Here is a 24,926-nt window from a genome sequence, read left to right on the forward strand (position 1 = left end):
AGTTCGCATAAAGTCCTTCCCAGTACTCCTGGGACAACATATACGACAGCTCTCACAGGAGCTTTAGTCTTGAGGCTTCCTTCCTCCATACAACACAAACAGAAAAAAAACACTGGGTCTGGCTGGACATGTAACATCCCAGCCACACCCTTGAGGTGGAGATATGGTGAGTAGGCATCACGCCCGTCTCTTACCTACTCACCTACAAACCCACCCATAACATGGCCAATTAACTCCTTCAACACCTACCATGTTGAAGAGAAATGGGTTTCTAGATTACGGAAGAAAGAATCTTCGTGACACATATCTCCCCTCAAATACTGTGCCAGTGACCCTGTCACACCACATATTAATGGGAACCTGTTACCAGACAAAACGCTATTAACCTGCAGGAAGGAAACTGGGCAGAGAGCGAGAAAGGTGCACATGCAAGGGTCAGAGCAGGGTGCAGCTGCGCTCCGGGAGAGAGACAGAGCTCCCGGTCAGAGGACAAATACAGGGAGATTGCCCAGAAAGACTGCATCTTGTGAGTACATGAAAGTGGACTATGCTGTGACTGGAGAGGGGCGCCTTGAGACCTGTGCAGAGACATTGGCCCGTGCAGAGACTGTGCCCCCCTGGTACCCACGGTATCAGTGCAGAGACTGTGACCCCTGGTACCCACGGTATCAGTGCAGAGCGCTTGATTCCTGGTGAGAGTTAATAATAGACTGACCATCATTTTCCCAGGATAGGCTGTGCTTTAAAAGCTAAACACTCATAGCCTGGGCACATCACATTAACTCCTGAAACCCCAGGCAGTGGGTTCCTAGAGACTACTCAGCCCACTGACAACAGAGGGACGATAAGTGCCGCTGTTTCTCGGCGCCTACGTTGGAGAAGACGACCCTTCAAGCAGGTCCTCATCAGACTGATAAGTGTTTTTTTCTCAAGAAATCCTGCTTACTTCTGTTACACTGTTTGACTCCAATATTTTTGCACTGTTAATTGTTAATTATAATCTACTGCTTCCTCCCTGCGAGGAGATCCTGATTCCTGTTAATAAACCTTTCAACTGTTGGTCTGTCTGTTCCGTGGTGACACACTCAGTACCTGCATACTACTACACCTATACAAGACACCCACCATAAGAGCCAGTTTTTGGGAGGGTTTTGGTTACTTGGCAGCACGGTGGCTTAGTGGTTAGCACTGCAGCCTTGCAGCGCTGGGGTCCTGGGTTCCAATCTCACACAGGACAACATCTGCAAAGAGTTTGTATGTTCTCTCCGTGTTTGTGTGGGTTTCCTCCGGGTACTCCGGTTTCCTCCCACATTCCAAAGACATACTGATAGGGAGTCTAGATTGTGAGCCCCATCGGGGACAGTGATGATAATGTGTGCAAACCTGTAAAGCGCTGCGGAATATGCTAGCGCTATATAAAAATAAAGATTATAAAATAAAGATTATTACTTCTGTGAGATTTGGAAACTGTTCCAGTAATATGAGAAGTCTGCCTTTTTCTGGGAGACTTCTGGGTCTTCAGGAGTAATTGGCAAGTATGCAAAACTGGTGACTCCCAGGTTGTTTTGGTAAATTGCCATCGTGAGAAACCCCCTTTAAATCACTGTTAATCTGTGTACACATGGAGGTAGGTGAAATCTTATATAAACTTATTTTTCTGGATATAGTCTTCATGACATTATCAGATGAATCATTCTTTTTAAGAGTCATAACAATACACTTTGTGGCATTTACTTTGCAGGATATTTACTATAAGAAAGGGCAGATGACAGGTCTATACAGATCCCACTGAGTTCAATATGAAGTTAGTCACCTTATGATCTGACTGCATGCAGACAGATGTTTAGAAATTGTCAAGTTTTCAAAACAGATCACTACAGATGTATTATTAATTATGGCTCCTATGGTAGAAAAGAAGATCCGCGACATGTCTGATGCTGCTTATCTCAATGTATATAATCAGATAATTATAATCATAAAATTCACGTGTGACTGAATAATTTCCTCCTTGACTTTGATCAGATGTCAGCAAACCCCCACAGACATCAGATTGTTGAAGTATCTACTTATACACACTTCTTTATGGCAAATATTACGTTAGAGAATTGGATTGACAAAGTAGACATTGCATACAGCATAATGTTCACATCCATGCTACATTCAAGTAGTTAGGTTTAGAATGATGTTGTGAGAGAACACCAGTGTGGTAGTCGTGCCTGAGGTAAAATTTTCTAGCACACCCTGGCCTCCCGTCACATACAAATCACAGGTCTCCATTCCATTACCTGTCACATTCTCCAGCTCCCCCTCAGAACGTCCTGCACTGCGCTGCACAAACTCTTCAGACGATGAAGAATAAACTGAGTCACAATCCATTTCAACGCTTGAACTATTAACTTTACTGCTTCTGGTACACAGTGTATACGTATTCTCTCCAGAATCAGCGTCAGGCTAAACACTGGACAATTTCTCCTCTGTCCCTTTCATTCCTTCTCTGTCGCTAAGATAGCTTCCGGGACGAACCATGCTCTCCGGTCTCTCAGCATCATCTCTGCTCAGTCCTGCTCCAGTAGGGGAACCTATAAACCGCTTCGCCCTGTCTCGACAATATCCACCCACGTAACCAGCCGCCACATTCTGAGTGACCTGCCCGTACTTAGTCTGCTTCTGGCAACTGCAGACCCACTTTTTCTGCACTGTCAGCACTTCTCTTGGTGTTTTTTCCCTGATGAGGCCCTGACCCCGAATACTGTATGACTGGGCTCTTATCTTTAACGTTACGGAGCTAACAACCCTGTCAGGATGCTCCGTGCCCAACTCATTCAAATCCCAGATGTACCCCAAGTTAGCACCTCCTACTTTAACTATGTACAGGTTAAACATACTCTCCACCCCCAACTAGTGGCCAAACTAGGGTACTACGCTTTCTGTACAACTATAATAGTAATCATACATAGCATTTACACAACGGGTACCATAAATATGCACAACATGAATTATTTGCAATAGCATTACAAAGGAGGCAAACATTCATATTTGCGGACACCTTCTTGTGCCCCTTACAATGTGACACTTAGGCTGCCGTCACACTAGCAGTATTTGGTCAGTATTTTACATCAGTATTTGTAAGCCAAAACCAGGAGTGGAACAATTAGAGGAAAAGTATAATAGAAACATATGCACCACTTCTTCATTTATCACCCATTCCTGGTTTTGGCTTACAAATACTGATGTAAAATACTGACCAAATACTGCTAGTGTGACGGCAGTTTATTTTGTATTCCATATATTAATTTATTTTACCAAAAATATCTTGGAAACAAAGAAATAGAGAGTACTCACCTTGTAATTTCCCTGCCACCCCAGCACCCCGGTGATATATGCTGTACAACCCATTGAATTTTTAGCTCTTGCAACAACATTATATAAACTATAAGACAGGTGTGAACCATGCATGGCTATACATTCATACTTTGCTTTACGTAACCTCTTTTGACTGCACCCTTGACTTACCTTTTACAGTAAATTGTAGATCCAGCCCTTACCAGCTCCTGCTGTCCCCACCTCATAAACCATTCTCCGTTCCGTGAAAGTGAATGCCCTTTTCATTGCCCACCTTGACTACTACCATCTTTCTTTGTGGCCCCCAATCTAACACTCTTGTTCCCCTTTGATCTAGTCTGAACTCTGCTGTATGGATAATCCACTTCTCTCATTAATTCTCTGTCTTTTCCAGTCTCTACATTGGCTTTCTACTGCCCACAGAGCTCATTCTAAAATACTAAAAGTGACTTACAACGCAACCTGCCCCTCCATACATCTCTGACCAAATCTGCTGCCATGTCCCAACACAATCTCCTGTCCTCACATGACCTTCTTCTTTGCTCTTTACTTGTTATCTACTCACACAACAGTCTCCAGGATTTCTTGTGTGCAGTGCACCCCCCATATTTTGGAACTCAAAACCCCAACCAGTAAGAGCCTTCCCCACCTTCAAAGGTCACCTAAAAATCCCCTTTGAGAAAAGCCAACAATTTAAAATAACCCTCTTGCCACTACAATACCAAATAAACAGCATCTACCCTCGTTACTGACTCTTTCCCTCGATTGTAGATTGTAAGTTCTTGAGGGCAGGGTCCTGCTTCCTTATATACCGATCTGTCACTCATTTAGTCTTGTTTATTATACTTGTTTTTGAGCTTATGTCCTATGTTTATGGATTGTCATATGTATGTCATGCCCTGTAAACTTATCTGCACCTTTTGCATGAATGATATAATAATAATAATTATTATAATAATGCACGTTTATGGTATGGATAATCTACAAACACTTCAAGCTTTACACACAGCTTGTCCATAACCGGTGATGCATAGAGTTTTGTGTATAAACACCAGAGCCTCGTTTGTCAAAACTGTCTAAAATAAAAAAAAACTATCTTTGTTGCCCATAGCAAACAATGAAGGTTCAGCCTTCCTCTCTGTGACTGATCTTGTACATTGATGGAGGTGATAGCATGCTATTGGTGACAATTTAAGACAGATATTCTTTTTCAATCCTCTTGGCAAATTATTATTTATTTTTAGAGCACCATTGATTCCATGGTGCTGTTCATGAGAATGGGTTACATGCAGGATACAAAAATAAAATACGGTCAGCAAACTAGCAATGACAGACAGGTACCGAAAGGAGAGGACCCTGCCTTGTGGGCTTACAGTCTAATGGGGATGGAGACAGTAGGTTGGGGGATATCGGCCTCTGTTTTCTATAAAACTGCAGATCCCAATATCTTGGCCTGGACAATGATTTTTAGATAAAGACATATTGCCTCTAAGAGCTCAGATATCAAACCAGAAGTTGCAGACCGTATCCTAAACTTCCAGCATGTCCAGGTAAGAGAGGTCCTGTACAGGGAGGGGCAGCTGTTTCGCCTGTACATGTGACCCAAGCCCCCTCCTCCCTTGTGTAGAGGGCTAATCCTGGCTGAGTGTCAGAACACTACATATCCTCCTCACCCAAGTGCTGAGCCTCCCAGTACTGTCATACATACATATATCCTGCTCCTCTCACTGCTGCGACAAACCCCACAGCAGCTGCACTCAACTCTCCGCAGCCCTACAATAACACACGCTCTGCTGCGGATCATATGGATGAATAAATTGGGATCTCCCCGGAACTGTGTAAAGATGGAGTTCACATGGAGAGTGTCACAACTCATTCATCTCTGCCTTTTCTCCCAGACTTGGCTGTCTGCATCCTGCCACTTGTATGACAACCGTTATGCCGGGTAAGAATATTCACATCACATCATATTCACACCCAACTGGAAGCTGCATGACATATTACAGCTAGTACTGATGTATTGGCGTTGAATTTGTCATTTAAAGGGAACTTGTAGAATTTAACAATACAGCGAATAACAAAGCTAGAGGTAATTCACCCTATTCTGCAATCCTAGTGGACTCCAAATCCAACCACGCTCACAATGAGAGAGCATTAAAAAGTTTAGACTTTTTCATTTTGGGGGAATTAATTGTAATTTTATGTCCTACAAGTTAGTGGAGCTGATTTTATTGTGTATCCTAAAATTCTTATACAGTCTTATGTAAAGCTATGTTAAAAAGTGTGTTATCAGAATGTAAAAAAGTTGGTTATTCTTCCCCTGTACAAGTGAGCACAAAGTTTATGCAAGCATCTAAATAATAACCAGGGTTTTCTATAGCTTTCTATATGCTGACAGTTTGCATTTAGGGTATTTTAAGCATTTTTATGTGTTTTACTATGTAATTAATATAATATGAACCAAAATTATTATCTCACTCTAGAAATCTATCACCTTAGGTGACCACTGTTCACTATATTGGGGAACCCATGCCTCCGGTTCCGTCTCCTATTGACAAGTTTGGTAGGAGGAACATCACCATCTGTATACAAGCCAATGAGACCCATACTCTATATCAGTTTACACTTTAACAACGTTTAATTCAATTCACAGAGAGGATGATGGAAAATGCATAATCATGATCTGTTGGAAAGTTAAATGTTTTCAAATAAGCTCCAATAAACAAGTGAGAAACAAAGAGGGCTTTGTTTAAAATAGCAGAAAATTGGGAATTTGTGGCAAAATTTGGCCACACACAATAAATAAATAAATAAATATTGGCCGAGGGTGCGAATTTTGGTGGAATCAGTGGACAATCTAATGGTTAAGAGATAAGTGCATGTATTTATTATTACAAAAATGTATATTATGAGTCATGAAAAGTTAATAAATATTTTGCAAAGAAATTCCATTTACCTATTAAATATACACAGAAAGCTTTTATATGCTATGTAATGTGGGTACCTGAGCTTGTAAGGTGGAGAGATGTGTGTTGTGTCTGGCATTTCCGGACAGGAGCAGAAGATGACCTAAGTTCATGACCTAGATTCTTAATCTAGTCTAGTTTGTTGACCTGTACTTTTAATATTGTCTGACATAGTTGTCCGCTGTCTAATGTATATGTGGGGCTTCAGTGAAGACTATTTCAACCAGTTTCTCCATAAATAGGAGCATAGGCTGGACCCACATGTGTTCTCTATGATAGATCTGCTGCCAAACTGCCTTAAAGGGAATCTGTCACCTCATTTTGACCCTATAAACTGCGGTCACCGCCATTAGGGGCTTCTCTACAGCATTCTGTAATGGTGTAGATAAGCTCCCGATGTAACCTGAAAGATAGGAAAAATAACTTAGATTATACTAACCCAGGGGCGTTCCGGGTCCGATGGGCGTCGCAGGGCCGGGTCCGGCGCCTCCCATCTTCATACGATGTGGAGAGGAGGAGAAAAAGATCCGTGCATACAAGGCGCACACCCAAAATCACAAGACAATGTTGAAATTATGTGCAATATTTATTAGCAGACATAATAAAACCATTAAAAGACTGAGCACATCACCAAACGTCCCACATGACTATTACATATAACAATACAATGTCAAGGCAAAGTGCAGCATATATATGTGTGCACACATGGATAATTAGCCCTTGAAAACAATATCAATGCCAATAAATCTTATATCACATGAAGTCTCACACCGGGCGTCCCCAGGGAGACAGAAGAAAAGGAACTTAATGCAAGATCACAATAAATCCTGATATAGAAATATAAGCCCCTCTTAGCAAGTAGAGAAGTGAGCAGTTCCCTGGTTGTGTAAGAAATGGAGGAACGCTGAAAACAATTGCAAAAAGAGAGGGGAAAAGAGAAAAAAAAATGGAAGACATCAGGATGAGAAAGCCATCCGATTTACCAGATGAATCAGTGAAATGGGCGTCAGGGCATGAAGTCCAGGGATCAATAGGCAAGGGACCGAGGCGATGTGGGGAGCCCAACGCCTATCGCTGCAACCAGCAGCTTCGTCAGGGGAAGTGTGCAGGGGAAGGGGATCAACCAACCTTAAACAGTGGAGCAATCAGGCATAGCATGTGGCTGGTGTGTAGAGAGCAGAGCGGTGAAAAGCCGGAAGACTATCCTGGCCAGGATAGATGCATGCGCAGAGAGAAAAAAAAACCTTTCATGTGGAAGGAATATACTGTAGAAATATCAAGTGCACAGAGACCATTGAACAGAGGGCCCATATTTGCTAGTAGACTGGCGCCTATACCATGAGGCAAATTATGCTGGTACAAAGAGCAGCATAAAAAAATATATAAATGTGCGTAAAGGGTGGCCATTTAAAAGTGTCTATGTACCATCAAATAATAAGGGGAATCCCATCTTCATACGATGACGTCCTCTTCCTTGCTTCTTTTGCGGCTCCTGCGCAGGTGTAATTCTCTGCTCTGTTGAGGGCAGCATAAAGTACTGCAGTGCGCAGGCGCCTGGAAAGGTCAGAGAGGCCCAGCGCCTGCGCACTGCAGTACTTTACACTGCCCTCAACATGGCAAATCAGAACGACTGCGTGGGAGCCACGACATGAAGCAAGGAAGATGACGACATCGTATGAAGATGGGAGGCGCCGGACCCGAACCTGCGATGCCCATCGGACCGGAATCGGGACTGCCCCTGGTTGAGTATAATCTAACTTGTTTTTCTTATCTTTCAGGTTACATTGGGGGCTTATCTACAGCATTACAGAATGCAGTAGATAACCCCTGATGGCGGTGGCCGCAGTTTATAGCGCCAAAATGAGGTGACAGATTCCCTTTAACAGTGGATTATCTGCAACAAAAGAATCAACTGTTGAAAAACCAACATTGGAAATCCAGCATGCTAGATGCATCTCTTCCCCAATATCATCTGTCTGGAGGGAGTCTGAAGGTCTTCATACACATTAGACTGACAACCAATCTCCCCGATATCAGCGTGTTCTGCCGACTTTAATCTAATGTGTATGGGGGCTTAACCTACTGCATTATTTGTAGCACTAAAAACGCAGGGCTAAATATCTCCTTTTATTATGAGAGTTGTAGCAATGCCAGGGAGGTTAGGGTTAAATCCTAGCTGTGCAGGCTTTGATTAGTGCACCTGGCTAGCCCTGTGTATAAACAGGATAGGTGTTCATATAAAACAGTCAGCTCAGGGAAGCTGACCAGACTGGATGTGTCTTAAAGTTTAAGAGAGAAACAAGACAGAATCTCTCTGAGAAGAGTATCCACAGGCCATGTGAAGAGAACTACAAGTAACAGTGATTGCTATGGACTACAGCAGTTGTGTTTGGCTGAACTAGGGCTAGCTCAGAATTGTCTCAAGTTGTCAGAGACTATGCTGTTCAGTTAGCACCTTCTCCCAATCACTCACAGAATCATCCAGATATTCATTGGCAAACTACAGACAGGCCTGCACATGTGCCTTCTTGAGCAGGGGGACCTTGCAGGCACTGTAGGATTTTAGACCTTTACGGTGTAAGGTGTTACCAATAGTTTTCTTGATGACTGGGGTCCCAGCTGCCTTGAAATCATTAACAAGTTCCCCCTTGTAGTTTTAGGCTGATCTCTCACCTTCCTCATGATCAAGGATACCCCACGAGGTGAGATTTTGCATGGTCTCCTTCTCACCCAGTGTCTTATGTATGGTTTTGCTGCCCATTCCAGCTTTGTGCAGGTCTATGATATTGTCCCTGACATCCTTAGAAAGCTCTTTGGTCTTGCCCATGTTGCAGAGGTTAGAGTTTGACTGAATAATTGAGTTTGTGAGCAGGAGTCTTTTATAAAGGTGACTATGTAAGACAGCTGTCTTTAATCCAGGAAACTAGTTGACTAGAAGCATCTAACTTGTCTGTGGGAGCCAGAACTCTTAATGGTTGGTAGGGGGTCAAATACTTATTTTCTCAATGCAAATACATTTATACAATTTATACAATGTGATTTTCTGGATTTTATTTTTGATAGTCTATCTGTCTATGTTAAAATTAACCTGCCCTTAAAATTATAGACTGTTCATGTCTTTGTCAGTGGGCAAACTTACAAAATCAGCAAGGGATCAAATACTTATTTCTCCCACTGTAAGTAATTGTAAAATTTATGAGGCTACGGGGAAAAAAATTAACATACTATCATTTATTTATCAAGATTGCAACACATTTGTGCCAGGTAAGCATACTTATGACAGTGTCTGTAATGTGATATTGGGGCATGGAAAATACGTCACTCCCTAACGGGAATCTGACAGCTGATATGCCCGATCTACAAGCTGCATGTGTCAGGCCGTGACTGCATGATTTCACTGCAGCATTTCAGAGAAAAGCATTTAATAGAAGTTGGGAACCGAACTGCACAGGACACTAATCGGCCAGGCAAGTCCCCAGCATCTCCCTGCCCACTGTCTTGGAGTGACAGGATTATCTTTTCACACAGACACAAAAAGAGAAACCTGTCACTCCAGGGCAGTTGGGGGGAAGAAGCCACCGGGGACCCACCTGTCCGATTAGTCTCTTGGGTAACTCGGTCCCTGACAGATATTAAACTATTTTTTCTTCGAACTGGTGCACCATTTCAGAGTCAAACATACCTAGCTGAAATCATACAGTCATTGTCTGATAAATTCTGCCTGTTGATTGGGTGGCATGTATCAGCCTTTATCTAGTATGCTAATCAGAAAACAATCACAGGACCGGAAAACAGCAAAGCCACAGAAGGGTATATGCACAGATTGGGCCCGATTCATCAAGACCGGCATTGTCTACCAGTGTTCATGATGGGAATGCTGGAGTCAGGAGCTCCTGATTCCTGAGAGATGCCAATGGAGCACCCCCATGGGGCTGTGGGGTACTCGGTACTGGGTCCTGCGGTTCACAAGGGGATATCACGGTGGCTGACCCGGTCCGTGGGACGGCCGTGTAAAAAAGAAAGGTCTTTAAAGGGATAAAGTTTGTGTTCATGACGCCACCTGTGGTGTTCGGTCAGGGTGACTGACGCTGCTTTAAGGGGTCCGCTGGGGTGATGTTATGGCAGCTAGATGGTATACCTTCCCGCAGGTGAAGTATGTCCCCAGGGCTTCCGGTGTGTAGATGGTGGATGGTGAGAGGCGCAGAGAAGAACGAGGACACAAGGTTGCAGTCTCTTTACCTTTACTGAAGACTTCAGCATCCACAGTCCAGGGCACCAGATCACAGGGCAGGCAGAGTCCAGCCGGTTTGGAGGCAAGTCCAGAGTCCCCTTGTCCAGGTGGAAATCACCTTGCGCTGCAGTGTTGTAGTTCCTTACTGCCTAAGGCCAGTTTCACATGTCCAGATAATTCCGGTACCGGAAAAAATCGGTACCAGAATTATCCGTGTCCGTGTGCCCCTACGTTTCTGTGGCACATCAGTGTGGCACACGTGCGGCACACGTGTGCCTACTGGGTACCACACGCACCGTGCTGGGTACCACACGTACCAGCATCTGGTGCTGAAGCCGCGATTCATATCTTCCCTGCAGCAGCGTTTGCTGCAGAGAAGATATGAATAATAGTGTTTAAAATAAAGATTTATGTGCCCAAAGCCCCCCCCCTGTACGCACCCCCCCCCCCCTCCGCTGTTCTGAAAATACTCACCAAGCTCCCTCGTTGGCTGTCGCTGCTTCCTGATCTGGCCGCATCTTCTCCTGTATGCGGTCACGTGGGGCCGCCGATTACACTAATGAATATGCGGCTCCACCCCTATGGCACATAGATCTTTATTTTAAACACTATTAATCATATCTTCTCTGCAGCGAACGCTGCTGCAGGGAAGATATGAATCGCGGCTTCAGCAACAGTGGGGGGACAGCGCTTAATGTAGCTGTAACTGTCTCCTGCACAGCACAAGGACTGCACACGGACAACGTCCATGTGCGGTACGTGTTTTACACGGACCCATTGACTTTAATGGGTCCGTGTAATACGTGCGCTCCCGTGTTTGGCACACGGAGACACGGTCCTCAAAAAATCAATGACATCTGCACAGATGCATTGATTTTTATGTGTCTACGTGTGTCAGTGTCTCCGGTACGTGAGGAAACTGTCACCTCACGTACCGGAAACACTGACGTGTGAAACCGGCCTAAGGCTTCACATAAGGTCCTCACAGATGTAATATCTTTCTCTCTGTCCCCCATATAGGATAGGACAAACCCGTATGACTGGTGGCTTGAGGCAGTTCACAGGTACTCTAGCCTGCCCCAGCCTCTAAGGGGTGCCACCGTGCCTCCTGGGTGTAGGGGCGGACAGGTAACTTGCAATTAGCTGTCCTGCCGGTCTCTGGAGCAAAGCATAAAGGTCCTCACTCCCTCGGTGTTCTGGCTACCGGGCTTCTGCGCCTCAGAAGGAAGCAGCCTGTGTAGGGCTGCTTTCGATGTCTCTTCCTAGGAGCTGCAGCTCGGAGGGCATGCACAGCTCTGTGCCCTTTCTCCTTCATTCACTGACAGGATCCCACCCCGTCAGGGACCAACTAACTGAGCTGAGCTCAGCCAGCAACTAACTAACATTCCCTACAGGCGACCAGTTTTACCTATGTGGGGAGTGACCTAATAAATAGGAGCAGAAGCTCCCCCTGGTGCCTGGAGTGTAAAATGTGTGGCATGTTTGTGATACCTGGATGCAGTTATCCTTCTTTGCCTCCAAACGTAGCATCACTCTCCCCGAGAGGAAAGTAATACCACTGCGACGACTAGGACCCTGGGGCGCCGCACCAACCTCTTCATAAATCTGAAGCATCTGATGAGAGGCGTGCGCCTTTATGCATTACACCAGAAATCTCACTCCATTAAGGGACTGGAATAAGCTTTCTGGAGTAAGGAATGCCCTAGCTGCGCCCAGCCTCAGTTCTGCCCATTTTGGCAGGTCTATGAGAAACTGGCATCAAAATGCCAAGAGCCTCAAAATTTAAGCGCAACTATGCAACTTTTCAAAGCTTTTACACCACAATTGTGGCATGAAAGCTTTGATGAATCAGGCCCATTGAGTATTTCCTACAGATTTTTCCATACCAACAATGCTGTCAGGAAAAACACTGCATAAAAACCGCATGTTTTTGACTAATTTTTGTGTGCATTTTTAGTTGCATATTTTTCCCATTCATTTGAATGGGTGAGAAACTTTGTAAAAATGCTGAAAAAAGTGAAAAGCTGCAAATTTGAAAAAACACTTTAATGGTTTAAATTTGCAGGAAAAAAAATAATCAGCATGTGCATCAGAAATCTCATCTAATTTGCTGGAACTATAAAACATTGAGTTTTTTCAGCGGCAAAAATGTGTGAAGAAAAAAGTGACAAAACCGCAATGTTTGAACAAGCCCCAAGAGTTGACATATTTTCTTATTTTAAGAACAGCAATTCTGTGGAATTAGACTTCTAGGCTTAGGACTGAAATTTCATAGAATAGGGCGGAGCGTGATTAATCTGTAGAGCATGAAGATTGGTGTCTGCCTGCAGGAATTCACAGTATTGAGGTTTTCCCATCAGCTTTTGTTTAGGGCTTGTTATAGTACATAATCATTTTCACATGAATGGACTAATCATATATTTTATGGAGTAAAGCCAGGGCTACATGACTTCAGGGCTTCAGGTGTGGAGGACTTATACTGGCCCACGAAGAACGCATGTCACTTGATGAAAACATGTCATTACATCAGGCAAAATGTCCAATTGACAAAAGTCTTATTTCGATACGGCACATTGCTAGATAAGGCAATTCCTCAATCAGGATAGATGCATGACAGCTTTTGGAATTTATATCATCCTCACTGTCCCTAAATAACCTTTTTCCAAATGGAGAGAGTTTTTAAAAGTAATCATTAAATCTCTGTCCCACAGCTATCCAGTCTTATAAATCCATTGTCAAGAGAACTATGCTGAAGTATCTATCCACAAATCGTGTTAAAAAATGACAGTGCTGGAGCCTAAGGCCGGGGTCACACTTGCGAGTGCAATGCGAGAAACTCGCATGAGTCTCTCGCATCAATACCCGGCACTGAGCTGGCACTTGGGACCGGAGCTTGAGGCTGCATGTATTTCTATACAGCCACACGCTCCGGTCCCGAATGCCGGCGGCAGTGCCAGGTATTGATGCGAGAGACTCACGCGAGTTTCTCGCACTGCACTCGCAAGTGTGACCCCGGTCTAAAGTTTTTTGTGGCGCTCCTCTTGTGAGCAACATCTTTAGCTTCACAAGAGTTTGTTGCTGCTGGAAATCGGTAAAGCAACTTGCATTGACTTGAGTAGCCCTTTTCTTCAACTTTCTTTTACAGAAACCCAGTAATAATCTGCAAAGACTACTGTGATCGGTTCGTGTTTCTTTTAGTCATCAGATGACTTTTTAGTGGATTTTCTCTTCAAATAATGTTTTGGTATCGCTGCTCCTGGTTGAATGCTGAAAGAACTAGGTTGGATGGAACAAAACCTTGCTTAATAAAACAAACAGAGGAGATGTCACCATTTAAATTTACATACAGTTTGTGTATTTCATCATTCATTTAATAAATCCTGTTTGTAGTTGTTGGAGTGATGGTGGAGTAGTGACATCCCGAGCTTCATTAGGCCAGTCTCACACGTCCAGATAATTTCGGAACCGGAAAAATCGGTACCGGAATTATCCGTGTCCGTGTGTCCGTGTGCTTACGTTGAACATCAGTGTGGCACACGTGCGGACTGAGGACCACACGGACCATGCAGGAGACAGCGCTAGAGTTAAGCGCTGTCCCCTGCATGCGGTGCTGAAGCCGGTATTCATCCCTTCTTCCCAGCAGCGTTCGCTGGAAAGAAGGAATGAATAATCTTTTTTTTAAATTTATTTTTGTTTTTAAAATAAAGTTGCCGGTAATCTTCCCCCTCCCACCCCCTGTGCGCCTTCCCACCCCCCCAGCATTAAAATACTTACCCATCTCCCTCGGCGCTTACATCCTCTCAGTGTCGCTGCTTGTCCTGTATGAGCGGTCACGTGGTGCCGCTTATTACAGTAATGAATATGCGGCTACACCCCTATGGGAGGTGGAGCCACATATTCATGACTGTAATGTGCGGCACCACGTGACCGCTCATACAGGACAAGCAGCGACGCTGAAAGGATGTAAGCGCCGAGGGAGCTGGGTAAGTATTTTAATGCCAGCGGGGGGGCGCACAAGGGGGTGGGAGGGGGCAGATTACCAGCAACTTTATTTTAAAAACAAAATAAATAAAAAAGAAAGATTATTCATTCCTTCTTTCCAGCAAACGCTGCTGGAGAGAAGAAATGAATGGGGCTTCAGCACCACACGCGGGGGGACAGTGCTTACCGTAGCGCTGTCTCCTGCATGGCACACGGACTGCACACGGACAACATCCGTGTGCGGTATGTGTTTTACACGGACCCATTGACTTTAATGGGTCCGTGTGATCCGTGCGCTCCCACGAACACTGACATGTCTCCGTGTTATCGCTCGAAACGCATCAAAAGATGACTTTATTCTCTTTTTCTTGAACACACAATTTTAATCTATGCTTCATGTACCTTGGATTTTAAAAAGCACTTTTTGGATTTCATCTGTGAGCTGGATTTTTCTGCTTTCTCTATTGGATGTTGCACCCTGCCCAGGTGCTATCCATGCTCCAGAAGTGTTGATTCGCAGATGGTGAGCTGGATTTTTTTCTGTGATTTTAACCCATTTTTGCTATCGGACGGAATAGTACATCCGATGGCAGAACCCCCGCTTTGATGCAGGCTCCGGCGGTGAGCCTGCATCAAAGCCAGGATATGTCAGCTGTTTTGAACAGATGACATGTGCCCTCAATATTAACTAGTTAAATGCCACTGTCAACTCTGACAGCGGTATTTAGCTAGAGCTTCCGGCCATCGGGCCGGAAATGCACGTATTGCTGACCCCTGTCACGTGATCGGGGGGCAGCAATGCGTCAGCATGACAACCAGAGGTCTCCTGAAGACCTCTATGGTTGTTGATGCCAGATTGCTGTGAGCGCCACCCTGTGGGTGTCACTCATAGCAATGCTGCAATTCAGCTACATAGGAGCGATCTGAGCTTCGCTCCTATGTGGCAGAGCCGTTCAGGCTATGCCAGCTTCTAAATAATTAAAAAAATCAAACATACACATATTAGGTATCGCCGAGTTCAGAATCGCCCGATCTATCAATAAAAAAAGGATTAACCTGATCGCTAAACAGTGTAGCGAGACAAAAAATTCAAAACGCCAGAATTACGGTTTTTTGGTCATCATGACATTGCATTAAAATGCAATAACGGGCGATCAAAAGAATTTATCTGCACGAAAATGGTATCATTAAAAATGTCAGTTCCCCATGCAAAACATAAGCCTTCACCTGACCCCAGATCACGAAAAATGGAGACACTACGGGTCTCAGAAAATTGAGCATTTTTTTATTTTTATTTTTTTTTAGCAAAGTTTGGAATTTTTTTTTACCACTTAGATAAAAAATATCCTAGACATGTTTGGTGTCTATGAACTCGTAATGACCTGGAGAATCATAATGGCAGGTCAGCTTTAGCATTTAGTGAACTTAGCAAAAAATCCAAGCAAAAAACAAGTGTGGGATTGCACTTTTTTTGCAATTTCACTGCACTTGGATTTTTTTTCCCGTTTTCTAGTACACAACATGGTAAAACCAATGGAGTCGTTCAAAAGTACTACTCGTTGCACAAAAAATAAGGCCTCACACGGAAAAATAAAACAGTTATGGCTCTGGAAAGGAGGGGAGCGAAAAACGAAAATGCAAAACTGAAAAAAGCTCCGAGGGTTAAGGGGTTAACTACTGACAGCATCCTCACCTGACAGTAGGGACTCAGTGAAAGAAGATCTCTGAATACACTGCCCATAGAAGGGAGGAAAAGGTTTTGAGTTTGGAGAGAGTGCGGGGGTGGGAGGGTGGAACTTCCAGGGCCACAACTGACATGTTTGGGAGGAGGTAGCATTGTAATGAGGACAGGAGGATGGGATTTCTTCCAGGCATCATACGCCCCGAATCCTAGATGAAATCATTAGCATAAGGAAAGAATATAGGATTTTGCAGCAACAAATCCGCAAAAATGAGGCATATAAGTAGGACTAGTTTAACATTTCAATCACCTGTTTGCTCATATTAATAGGTCATATACATCCCAGGGGGTGACAGATTGCCTTTCACCTTTGCAGCAATGGTGACAGCACTCAGACGTCTATTTTGAAAAGACAACCTCTGGATGTGATGCTGAGCACGTGCAATCAACTTCTTTTGTTGACCATAAAGGGGCCTGTTCTGAGTAGAACCTGTGTTATTATGTATGGTCTTGGCGACTGTGCTGCAGCTCAGTTTCAGGGTATTGGTAATCTTCTTATAGCCTAGGCTGGTTTTCCCCAACTCCAGTCCTCAAGACAGTGACACCAACACTGATTGGGCTCCGCACATCACATGTCAAACAACCGCACAAGAGTCCCGGGACTGCGATTGTCGAGACAGCTAGAACGGTACTGCTGACACAGGAGCTGAGTATAAGCTTTTTTATTTTATCATGGCCAAATATTTAAATCAAGATGGGTTGTTCTGGTAGTGGACAATTCCTTTAAAGGGACTCTGTCACCCCCTCCAGCCGTTAGATACCCCCATTACTAATTCCATAGTTATATTGTATAAAAACACACACCCAGAATAATGTCCTTTAATTGAAAGAATGATACAGACTCCTTTAACCAATCTATATTAAACCATACTCGCGTCATTATCCAGTCCACAAAAGCCAATGTTTCCTGTAAGAGAATTAAAATAATAAACAAAAATATTCCTCACTTGTCTGCAGAGACTATAATAATCCATTTGTCCCACAACGGGACTAGCTCTACTACATCTAGATTGCAAACTGCATTGTTGCATGATGCAACTATTCAGCTTACCATCCAGAAGATACATTGAGCAGTGTGTCCTAGCACTGCTCAGTGTCTCATGGTGAACTCCAATGACCTGACTGACATCACTACAACCATAAGAAAGTTCACATGCTAATGGTGCCATAAAAAAGGTCATGGGAGTTCACAGCCAATGAACTCAGTTCAACCCACTGCTCACTGACGTTAGCACAAGCGACGTTACAATTTTTCCCACAGCCTTTGCACTGATGTCCGTTTGTTGAACTAAGTTCTTTGGCTGTGAACTTCCAGGAACTTTCTGATGGCACCGCAAGTGTGAGAACTTTCTCACGCTCAAAGTGACGTAAGTCAGGTTATAGATGTTCACCGTGAGACACGGAGCAGCGGTAGTACACTCTGAGGACAGGAAAAGAATATTGTTATTGATTATTTAAATTCTGTTACAGGAGACCATGGCTTCTGTGGACTGGGCAATGATGTGATTATGGTTTAATTTAAGTATATTAAAGGAGTCTGTGTCATTCTTTCAATTAAAGGACTTTATTCTGGGCTTGTGTTTAGTTATAATATAACTATAGCATTAGTAATGGAGAGGCAATGATAGATGCCTCTCCATTACTAAGCCATGGCCTTGATGTCACTAGACAGTACAAAGTTGACATAAACCCCACAAATATGAACCCCACTTGCCACCACAGAGCAAGTGGGAAGATTTGGGCAGAGCACCAGACTTGGCACATCTAATAGATGCACCTTTTCTGGTGTGGCTGCAGCTGCTATTTTTAGGCTGGGGGGCCAATATCAATGGTCTCTTACTAGCTTGAGAATACCAGCCTACAGCTGTCTGCTTTAGCTTGACTGGTAATTTAAGTAATCAAAAAAACAGTGTGGGAGTCCTCTATTCTTGATAACCAGCCTTGCTAAGACTGACAGCTGAGGGTTGCAGCGCGCAACTGTCGGTTTTCCCTGACCCCAATTTGAACTGCTTTGGCAACATTTGTCCCCCCTGAAGGTGTTGTCTATGTGTTTGGTTTTGCTTCCCATTGAATTGAATGGTGTTCGGCTCAGTGAACATATTCCGCAAATATTGGGAAGTTCATTGAACATAGTTGAGCCGAACCTTGAAAGGTTTGCTCATCTCTATTCAGCACCTGCTCTGTACATTCTGTGTAAAATAAAGAATTTTAAAAAATGGCATGAGCTCTAACATAATTTTCATAACCAGCAGGGGCTGATATTAATAATCTGGGAAAAGGGACAATATCCCAAAAGGTTCCCAGCTGTTGCTTAGCCATTACGGGTGAATTTACAGTGGACCCCAGTTCCCAAAAAAATGAAGTAGGTACCCCTATAAATTCATACCAGAAAAGGGTAAACAAACAGCTGTGGACTGATATTTATTGCCTGCGAAGGGACCAGAGATATTGCCCCCCAAGGCTACCAACATCAGCCCTCAGCCACCCCAGAAATGGTGCAGCCATAAGATGTGCCAAATCTAGCTCTTAGCCTCTCTTTCCTCTTGCCCTGTTGTTTTGGCAAGTGGGGTAATATTTTTGTGGTTGAAGTCAGCTTTGTATTGTCAGCGTGGTTATTAATGGAGAAGCGTCTATAACACCCTCCTTTGTTACTAACCCCATAGTAAGTTTTGAAATAAACACACAGCAATAATAAAATCCTTTATTTGAAGTAAAGGCACTGACTCCTTTATTTTAAATAAAAAAGCAAAGTTCTACTCACCTTTACACTTTTTCCATTGAAGCCCATGTCCCCTGTAAGAAAACAAAAATAATACACAACCATATCCATCACTTGTCAGACGTGAAGATAATCCACACTGTCCCATGCCATAATCCAACTCTGTAACTTCTGATTTTCAAAATGAACGGTGCCATGATGCGACCGTTCATGCTGAAAACCAGGACACAATGAGCCGCTGCTGTTAGTGCAGCTTCAATGATGAGCGGTGACATCATAGAGGTTACGGTCAGTCCCTGAAGCTGCAGTTCCCCTGTGCAGTTCACTGTGAGCGACCTGATGAACTGTGGTGAACCACTGGCACCATGAAAAAATCCTCATCTTATCGATGCTCCATTTTTGGGGAGGGTGAGGGCTGATGTTGGTACACTAGGGGGGGGATGGCGCAATGTCTATGGCCACTTCCAAGGCTATTAATGTCAACCCACAGCTGTCTGTTTAGGTTTTGCTGGTTGGAATTTATATCGGGACCCTACGTCTTTTCTTTTCTGGGGTCTACCGTAGATTCACCAGTAAAAGCTAAGCAAACAGATGTGGGCTGTTATTAATATCTTGGGAAACTATTTGGATATTGTCCCATTTCCCACATTATTAACATCAGCCCCAGCCGTAGGCTTCCCTATTATGTGGGAGCCCAAGCCATTTTTAAATTTAAAGCTTTATTTTACACAGAATGTACACAGCAGGTACTGAATATAACTCCCATCATTGTCGCCTTGTCACGCTGACCATAGGGAGAGCAGGTGACAATGATTAGAGCTGCGTTCAGCAGCCGGTGCCTGGGAACAGCGCAAACTGTACTGCTTCTTCCCAAGCGCCAGTACATGTCAAGCTGATGACACATGGATGTAATCCGTGAGTCATCAGTGTGCGGCACAGATTTCGTCCGTGCTGCTGATAAAAACTTACATCTCTGTGGGTTTTTCACACAAACACAAGGTCGGTGTGAAAAACCTGACATATGTGCACCACCATTAAATCTAATGGGTGTGTGTCCATATTGGCGGCCCTTAAAAAATGGGCCACATGGAGACACAAAAAACGGACTTGTGAAGAGGGCTTTACAACTTTGCTGCTGCTCTAAATGTTCTATTAAGATAAGCATATTTGAACCTAACTGGCACATGAACGCAAGTATGCAAATCACATATTTGCGGCTAGAAATAGATGGGAATCTTGACAGTAACCATGTTGCACAATGCAAGGATTTGCCACTATGCAGTCACATAGAGTCACTGCAGAAATGTATTTTGAGACCAGAAAACCTCTTTAATTTTTTTCACTGTATAATTTTTACATCAGCAAGTTGTTACAAAAAAAAAAATAAACTGCTGCATGATAAGTTATAGTATTCATAGGTCTGAACTATATGGGTTGATATCACCGTTACCTTAAAAGCGAAACTTGAAGACCTTGGACCCTATTGGAAAATCTGCTCTTACTGATTGCTACATGCGGCCTCTCCACTTTTCCTCTCCAATCTTATCATCTGGACGGAAGTTTTTCACATTTTTAACCATGAAAGTGGCAATGATGCCCATAGGGCATCTAGGAAGCAAACATGTTGGTATGCACAACATACCTTTCGAGATTCAAGCTTGTAATATTGTTTATTATTATTTTCCTGGAGATGTTCAGGTTTTTGCTTTATAGGACCCATTAATGTATATTTTGTATATATACTTTTGAAACTGTTACAAGTTGAAATTTGAGCCCTATCTCTTGTAACTGATGCCGTTGAAGGCTTATGTGTGATTAAAGTAATGCAACTTTCCAACATCCTTGTATCTCAGTTCTTCACAATTTCTCACCAGCATGTTTGATATCAGGGAGCAAAAACGTTTTATTTCTACCCAGAGGCCGACGATACAGTATTTCTGATTATGTTCTGTGCGCATAACTATAGATTTCCTTACATGAGACAGCAGGAATTCACTAAGGCCATATGGGAAATCCATAACAGTTAAAGGCAAGCTGTCAGTCCCCAAAACGCATCTCTACAATGATATAGGGGAATTTGACACCTATAAAAATCATGCTGGCACTGTACATTTTAGTCATACAGTTACTGAGAAAATACCAAAGGTTTTAGGGGACTTCCCTCACTTCTGATTTCGTGAGCGATGCCTGAGGTCAGCACACGTTTCTGCATGTGCTCACTGACACCGCCTGAGCCCAGCCACGCGAGTGGGTTTGTTCTCTTCCCAGACTCCTATCTGAAACTGCTCGCTACACTTCCAGGAGCACCAGTGTAACAAGCGATGGCCCCCTGTTCCACCATTGCATTCAGCTGTACACAGAAGGAAGCCGGCCATGTGCAATAACAGTATATTGCCCCTTTGCAATCCATTATCATATCATAATGCACACCTTCATGTGTCTGTGACAGATGTTGTGGAGGGGGAAATGGACTCCACCTATTGGGCCCTGTGGGCTGCACATGTTGCACCACTTCTGGACATAAAGACCCTTGTGCAAACACAGTAGATGGGCCCTGTGCAGCCCAATAGCTCCTCATAATGCACACTCTTTGAAGGTGGAAATGGGCCCCCAAACTTCTTGGGCTCCTGTGCAACTGCACAGGTCGCATCAATGATATGCCCACTCCTAGCTGCAAACGCATCATGAAAATGCAAATACCATTGAAACTGTGACACCATGCAAGGGAGGGACGTTGCTATTCATCACCAGGCCCCATGACTCGTGGGGCCCCACAGCGGCTGCGTGACCTGCTGTTATTTGTGTTAAGTCACAAAATATAGATAACAAATTGTGATATCATAGTACAGGAGTAATAATGTAGATGCAGTAAGTATAAGTCTGTCATTGTAAATTTGTTTACTGTAAATGATATCTATAACTCTGTATGTAACCCCTTCTCATGTACAGCAACATGGAATTAATGGTGCTATATAAATAAATAATAATAAAAAAATAATAATAATAACGCAGAGATAATAAAGTAATTGATGTCAATGGGTAACAAACCCAGTAATAACACACAGTAGTAGTACAATAAACACAGTACTGCACAGCACATAATGAAGAAACATAGTAATAAAACACAGTGATGAAAGGGAACATTTACACGTGTCTACCGCTGCCAATAAACAATCATTTAATGGCCTGTTTAGACAGACCAACTACTATACTGACTGAACCATCGTTAATATGATCGTTCTGTGTGCATAGAAGATCATTCTTTCAGTAGCACATCCCCTGTTTACACAGGATGATGTGCAGCTGAGAACGAGGATTTTTATACAAGCTTTAACATGATCTCACCAGACAAATGAGTGCTTTGCTCGTTCATCAAGTGATTGCTGTCTTGTGTGGACAGGCTGATGGGAACAAGAGAGATGGCTCAAGTGATGTTGTTATGTCAGGTGAGCCCTGCAGCCAATTAATGGCCACTAATTGACCACAGGAAAAAACAAAATCCAGCTCACCATACCGACATTCCCAAGAGCTCGGAACCGCTGTGTCAGGGCGTAGACGAACAGGAAAGAGAAGGAGATCCAGCTCAACGAAATAGTGAAAAATCCATAGTTTATTTCACTTAAAATATAGTGAAAGGACAAAACATCAGCATACAAAAAAATATTATAAAACCAAGGTCAACGCGTTTCCGGTGACTAAGCACCCTTAATCATGATACCTGGTACAAGACATGTCTATACTTTTATACTAGTATCCGGTTATCGCTCCGGTGCTGAAATTGGTGGAATTGTCTAATCAAGCAAAAATAGACACACATGATAATGGAAGCAAGACAAGCTTGATAGAAGCACAAAAACAAATGTTTAAGTTAAACAAAAAAGCAGAGAAAACAGAAATAGCATAAGATACAAAAACTATATACAAAATGAAAAATGAAATAACATTACCATAATCATTGAATAAATCCAAAAATATAATGGTAAAATAATATGTACAGTGTCATATGTTGTGAACCCACATAACAATATAAAGCTTGAGTTGCTAGATATTATTTGTAAACCCTCGGAATACTAATAAAATGCCCTAGTACCTTTATACATAGCGGGTTCACAAACAACTATGAAAACAGCCAAAATAGGTTGGAGCAAGTAGGTAAAAGCACAGCTGCAGACGCCGTGACAATGTAACAGCAGTCGGCAAACAGGGGGAAACAAAAGGGCAGATTGATAACTATTAGCCTCACGAAAGAGTCGATAATTATGCGGGAAATATAAACTACAAATTTAGTAACTAGATGTCAAAAAAGCGACTTCATTGTTTGCAAACCCTCGGAATACTAATAAAATTCCCTGATACCTTTGAAAGTAGCAAGCTCACAGACAACCATGGATGGAAAAACAAAACAATCAATGGCAGAGATCTCCCAAACAGGGAGTTGAAACAGCTGAAATAGGTAGGAGCAAATAGGTAAAAACACAGCTGAAGACGCCGTAACAATGTAACAGCGGCCGGCAAACAGGAGGGAACGGAAGGGAAAATAGATAGCTATTAGCCTCACAAAAAAGTTATTGATTATGCAGAAAGTATAAACTACAAATTTGGTAACTAGATGTTAGAAAAACAACATCCTTATTTGTGAACCCTCAGAATACTAATAAAATTCCTTAATATCTTTGAAAGTAGCGGGCTCACAAGCAGCTATGGATGAAAAAGCAAAACAATCTATGGCAGAAATCTCTCAAACAGAGAGCTGAAACAGCCAAAGTAGGTTGGAGCAAAATGGGTAGAAGCACAGCTGAAGACGCCGTGACAATGTAACAGCGGCCTGCAAACAAGGAAAAAAAAATAAAAAAAAAAGGGGCGAGTAGATAGCTATTAGCCTCAAAAAAGAGTCATTTATTATACGGGAAATATAAACTACAAATTTAATTATTAGATGTCAGAATAGTAACTTCATTGTTTGTGAACCCTCAGAAAACTAATAAAAGAGCATGAGATCTTTCCTTTTATTTAGACCATGTGGAATTCTTGTACCAAGTTTAAAGATCCACCATGATTCCCTGTTTCTCAGGGTCACCTCAATGTCTCCTCCTCTAAATGGTTTATGAATTTTTTCTATCGCATAAATTTTAAGTGACTCAAGGTTAGAGTGATGATAATAAATAAATTGTTGTGAAACTTGTGAGGTGTTCCTATTAGCACTAATATTTTCAACATCATAAATATGTTCACGAATACGTGTTTTTAAAGACCGTATGGTGCTCCCCACGTATTTAAGATGGCATGCCATGCACTCCATGATGTATACCACATTTTTGGTGTTACAGTTCATGAAAGTCTTAATGGGATAAACATTTTGATTACTGGCATCAGTGAAATTATGGCATTTACCCGAAAATTTGCAAGTTTTACATGCCATCGCACCACATTTAAAAAAGCCTTTCGTGCTGAGCCAATGAGAGGGTTGCGCAGAGTGGGCATGAAGAGAACTCGGAGATAAGCTCGAGCCTAAAGAGGGGGCTCTTCTGGACACAATTCTGTATCCATTACTCAAAATTTGAGCTATATCAGCATCCTCCTTCAGAATAGTCAGATTATTAGTCAAAATTTTCCTGATTGTATTAAATTGATTACTGTACTGGAAGACCACAGTGATTGGATTTTGAGGAGATAAACTTTGATTTTGTTTACTATGGAAACGAGGTCGTCGAGCGACAATTTTTTCTGCTCTTTTTAGATGCCAGTCACTGTAGCCTCTCTGCACAAGTCTGCCTTTATGCCCTCGATCTCTTGGGAGTAATCTTCCAGTGTGCTACAATTACGTTTTGCTCTTACCATCTCCCCTATAGGAATACTTTTGATAGTATGTTTGGGATGGTGACTGTTAGCACGCAATATTGTATTCCCTGCTGTAATTTTCCGGAAAGTAGAAGTAACAATTGAGGT

The 24,926-nt window shown here is 42.9% G+C and overlaps 1 protein-coding gene across 1 annotated transcript in view; it reads left to right on the forward strand.

Moving 5' to 3' along the window:
• The first annotated feature begins 5,013 nt into the window (after window positions 1–5,013).
• CPA6 (carboxypeptidase A6) overlaps window positions 5,014–24,926 on the forward strand; it is a 304,313-nt gene continuing 284,400 nt past the window's right edge. The window contains exon 1 of the mRNA XM_069731467.1: window positions 5,014–5,287. Coding sequence (XP_069587568.1) covers window positions 5,151–5,287 — 137 coding nt within the window. The 5' untranslated portion in view covers window positions 5,014–5,150. The remainder of the gene's footprint in view (window positions 5,288–24,926) is intronic.

The sequence above is a fragment of the Ranitomeya imitator genome, chromosome 6 (assembly GCF_032444005.1).
Source record: "Ranitomeya imitator isolate aRanImi1 chromosome 6, aRanImi1.pri, whole genome shotgun sequence".
NCBI lineage: Eukaryota > Metazoa > Chordata > Amphibia > Anura > Dendrobatidae > Ranitomeya > Ranitomeya imitator.